This window comes from Eutrema salsugineum, unplaced genomic scaffold (genome assembly GCF_000478725.1).
Source record: "Eutrema salsugineum unplaced genomic scaffold, Eutsalg1_0 scaffold_15, whole genome shotgun sequence".
NCBI lineage: Eukaryota > Viridiplantae > Streptophyta > Magnoliopsida > Brassicales > Brassicaceae > Eutrema > Eutrema salsugineum.
In genome coordinates, this window is record NW_006256867.1 from 5,475,046 (window position 1) to 5,480,106 (window position 5,061).

The 5,061-nt window shown below is 36.3% G+C and overlaps 1 protein-coding gene across 1 annotated transcript; it reads right to left on the reverse strand.

Moving 5' to 3' along the window:
• Positions 1–1,070: 1,070 nt before the first annotated feature.
• Positions 1,071–2,698, reverse strand: LOC18022192 (phenolic glucoside malonyltransferase 1). Its single transcript, XM_006405073.2, has one exon. It carries the CDS (start codon positions 2,605–2,607, stop codon positions 1,210–1,212), a length of 1,398 nt encoding a protein of 465 aa, XP_006405136.1. The 5' UTR covers positions 2,608–2,698; the 3' UTR covers positions 1,071–1,209.
• Positions 2,699–5,061: the final 2,363 nt, after the last annotated feature.

Genomic DNA, 5,061 nt, shown 5'->3' on the forward strand with positions numbered 1-5,061 from the left:
TCGACTTCCTTGGAATGCAAATCACAGAAGGAAAATTCACACCACAAGCCCATTTAGCTACAGCACTCCTCGATTTTCCCGACGAAAATCTCACGCGGAGACAAATCCAACAATTCCTTGGGGTAATTAATTACATCAGCGACTTTATTCCGCAGCTTTCGCAAATGACTAGACCACTCCAGAAGATGTTGACAAAGAATCCACCCACGTGGGCTACCAAACAAACCGAAGCAGTCAAAAGCCTAAAAAAGGAGATACAGAAGCTACCACCTTTAAAGATTCCCTCTACAGGCCTACGAATACTGCAGACTGACGCAAGTGACAAATATTGGGGAGCCATTTTATTCGAAGAAATAAATGGTAAACGTCAAATCTGTGGATACAAGAGCGGACGCTTTAAAGATTCCGAGATGCATTATCACTCTACATTCAAAGAAATCCTAGCGGTCAAAAAGGCTATCGAGAAATTCGAGTTTCATCTGATAGGACATAAATTTCGCATCGAAATGGATATGTTTTCTTTTCCAAAGATGTTACAATTCAAGCAGAAGATGGTCCCACATCAACAATTATTGCGCTGGAGCGAATGGTTTTCGAAGTACGACTTCGAATCCTTTTATTTAAAGGGTGCGAAGAACACTCTTGCTGACATGCTCAGTAGAAACCCTCCTAAAGAAGTTCATATGATGGCAAACGCCTTAGCTTCCTCAAATTCGGAAAATCAATACTATGACTTCGACGCAAACATGCCTCTCGACGCTCACCAGCTCGTCGACAAGAGGACTCTGCACGAGCATCTTCAACACAGGATTTTCAAATACCAGTCCATCATCCTGTCCAAAGTCGAGCCTGTAACCGTTCTGAATTGTTAACCCTGTTTCTTATTCTTCATCCCCTTTACATAGTCCTTGCATAGTGACTCTATCCCTCTCGAACCCAAATTTTTACCGAATCGCTTCGGATCTTAACTGCGTCGACAAAACCATCTTCTTCCAAAAAATGCCTCGGTTAACATTCATACCAACCAATGGGAATTTTTTTAAATAGATGAGCGGGGAAATTATAGCTTGATTAATTCGTTGTTGTTTTTGTTTATTACTTCTCAAATAATCTTTTTTTTTTACGTCTACAATAAATTAAACAAAGCTCATACGTTGATTTAACCGGTAAAGTGATTTCATCTTTAATGAAAAAAAAAGAAAAAAAGATTTAATTTTTTAATCCGCCATGAAGCAAATCAATCAAAGCCTCCATTTCGTGTTTCTTGAGTGAGAAGCCAATCTCCACACCGCCATTTCCATCTCTACTCTCCGCCATAGAAATCGCTTCGCCTCGATCGATCGACACAACCACCACTCTCTCCGGTCTCCCCCACCCGAAATCCAACCCGTAAACTCCAAACCGGGTCGACCCGGCAACAGAAAGAACCTGCGATCCAGGTGGAATCGTCGTAAACGCTGCCAAAACGTCCGGAATGTTAAACGCCACAGATTCATCTAACCCCTCGACCGAATCGCTAACCATCCTCGCCGCCGCCAAAAACCCTTCTTCTCCGAAAAACGTCTTCGCCGCTAACGACATATTAAACGTCGCCGAAACGCAATTACCGAAGTAATTCACCGGAATCGGCGGATCCAAGAGGCTCCGACAATCCACCGCAAACCCGTACCCGACCGGTCTATTCGGATCTCCGCCTCGAGCTCTGATTAAGCAGGATAACACGTACGAGTACGTGACCACAAACGTCGACAATCGAAGCTCCTTCGATGACGACGACGGTGCAGAGGATTCTCTCTTGAGTCGCTCGCGAAGCGATTGGATGTCTTCTAGTGTGAGATCGAGAGTGAATCGAGCAACGTCGGGATTAATCGCCGGCGACGGAAAAAGTTTTAAGCTTTTGGGGTTTTCTGGTTCTTTGCCTCCGGAGAAGAATGTTATCACTGTGTGCCACTGGTTCAGAATCTTCATATCGATATCTTTTGGACCTTTGACGACCGTACGATCATAAATCGGGATTAGATCCTGCGGTAGAGAAACGTTCGGCGTTTCCTCTTGTTGCCGTTTGCATGTGTGGGCCCAGGATTTGAGAAAGTTGGTTGTCGTTTTTCCATCTAAAACGGCATGGTGTGCAGTTACGCCGATGCAAAACCCTTGGTTTGGAAATAGCGTGGCTTGGAACGACACGGCGGTGGCCGAGTCATCGGAGATGGTTAACTCGGGGGCTAATGGGTACAACTCGGTGGCGGGAAACGGTTTGTTTCCGGTGAAACTAGAGAAATCGGCGTTGGACTCGGCGATGGTGAATGAAACGGCGTCGTTTGGAGTGTAGACGATGCTCGGCTTTTGTTCGAGCGAGTCCCAGACGAGTTGGCCAGCGAGTGGGAGGTAGTGAGAGAGAGTTGAGGAGAGAGAGGATTTGAGATTGGGGACGATGACTGAGTCGAAGAAAGGACGAGTTGCGTCGGTGAGTCGGTAGAAGATGACTCGTTGGACGGGGTGGAGTTTGTACCAGAGAAGGTCGAAGAAAGTGAGCGGGAGAGTGAGTGACTCGGACGAGTCAGAAGGAGTGACTCGTGACACTTCGATGACGTCAAGTGATGAATCCATTTTATTCTTTCGGAGATATTGTGGTGTGAGTTATCAAAAAATCGTGATGATACTATCGTATATAAGAGAGGTGTGGAGAAATTCAATTTTGTCTTTTTTTTTTTTGTTTTCTCATATACTCTATTTACCTTTTATGAGAACTTTGGATTTCACATAAATATAGATAAGATGTTAACAGTTGACAAAACCAAAAAGATAGATGTTAAAAAAGCAAAAAAAATTAGAGCGATACATATTGAAATATGAATTCAAAGCTAGTCAATGGTTTAAAGATGTTCAACGTTAGTAGTAGATATTTTCTATCTTAACCAATCCAAAAGAGACACCTGAAAACAATTCACCCTTTATACAATTTTTTTCAAGTCAAAACAAAAGACAAGAGGCATTTTTTCATTCTATATATACAAAAATTTGATTATAAAAAAAAATTGTATCCAAATTGATCAACTATTAATCGACTTACTAATATATTGGAAATCATTTTTTAACATAAATTAGTTTTTGTTCCATACCTAGCACACCAATTTTTCCTAATTAAATATGATGTTCGGTTTCGGATATTGAACCATGATCAAGTACTCCTCGATCACTGAAATGATGATGTAAATTAGAATCGTCTTATGTTCGGCTAACGTTTTGTGTTTATTGCGTTTTATAGCTATCCGCCTAATATTGCATAATATTCGGCATCAATTTCCTTGCTTTCTTTGTCGGTAGTATCTAAACATATGCATTCAATTAATAACCAACTTTTTGGATACTTAAGTTGAGCTACCTTTTCTTATAGATAGTATATATATAAGATTTGAAATGGCTGTGAATTTGGATGTCAATTCATATATATGGCGCTAATTTATTGTCCCTTGAGTTTGGTTGAAAAAGAAATTGATTACTAATTGGTCCTATATAAATAAAACATGATTATATTAATGTTCTTGGATCTTTTAATTAGTCAGATTAATTGTATACCATCCACATCCTAGTCTACGTAAATTACACGCCGAACTTTTTGTTATGTCAGTGAGAAGAAAAAGAATATCACTTATGCCGAACTATCCACGTTTCATGACAAATCACATTGTGGTTAGGCCTTATCAAATTCGTCTTAGATCCACCCGAATAAAATTTAGGAGTGATATGTGAGTCTATTAGTATTAGCTATTTAAGTTTACGTACTTTATAAAATATGATTTACCTAATTCTTCCAGAGAACTCGATTGAAAAAACTTATTATCGTATATATATATTCCTAGCCTTAACTATTAAGATAGCGTGGTAGAAATAATACGTACATTAGTTGGATTTTGTTTCGGACGTAAAGACGCAACTGCAATTTAATGGTAGAGGGTCATCGAAGAAAATAGAGTTCATGACAAATTTGGATTCTTTTGATGTCTTTTTACTTTAGATTTTTTTCCATTATTGTCGTCTTCATTTTTCTGACGACATCTTTTCCATTATCAGAAATTTGGAACTATTTGATGAATCTGACGCTAAATCTAAGAAGATATTATTCATACATACTGTTTATTTTTAAATAGCTTAACTTATAAACTTCAGCAGTTAAGTACTTAACTACTCTTTTTGTTTTTGTCGACAAGTACTTAATTACTCTAATTCTGTTTTGTGTTGCATAGTGTTGGTTATATTGAAACAAAATTTACAGTATTTGAAATAATCCATTTGATAAATACTTACTCAAATAACAAAACAAAATAGTAAAAAAAAAAAACAAATGGTAGTAGGCTAGTAATTTTTACTTATTGAACAATTATTTTGGTGGTTTAGAATAGGATTTGATTCTCTTCTATTATGAAACTATTGAACCATTTTATTTAGTTATTTAAAATAGTGTTACGTTCGACTTACTGGCTGAAGAGCAAAGAGATATCTATTTTACTAGATCCATTTTAAATTTTAAATCTAATAAATGGATTATTCGACTGTTAAACTTACCTTATAAAATTTAGTTAATAGTAAAACTTGGATTATTCATAGTTATAAAAAATAGTAAATAAAAGGGAGAAAAAATGAAAAGATAAATGGAGGAATATATGAAAAGTCGTTTCTGCCGTCTTAAATTTGGACTTTTAGATTCAACAAGCATTCAATTTTGTACGATGAAAAAATTGTCTTTTCTTTTTTTTTTTACTACAATACATATCATCATATATATTATAAGCAAATCATCATATATATTATAAGCAAAGTAAAATTTTGAGTTAAAGCTCTCTCATTCATTTTTAGGATAGATAATTACTTTTTACCCTTCCTTATACTTTTTAAAATTAAATTTAATAAAAATTATTAAAAATCATAAATTAATTTAAAAATTATTAAAAATCGTAAATTAAATAAAATATTAAAAATCGTAAATTAATAAAAAATTGTTAAAAATCGAAATTTAATCAAAAACATTTAAATTTAATAAAAAATATGAAAAATCGAAATTTA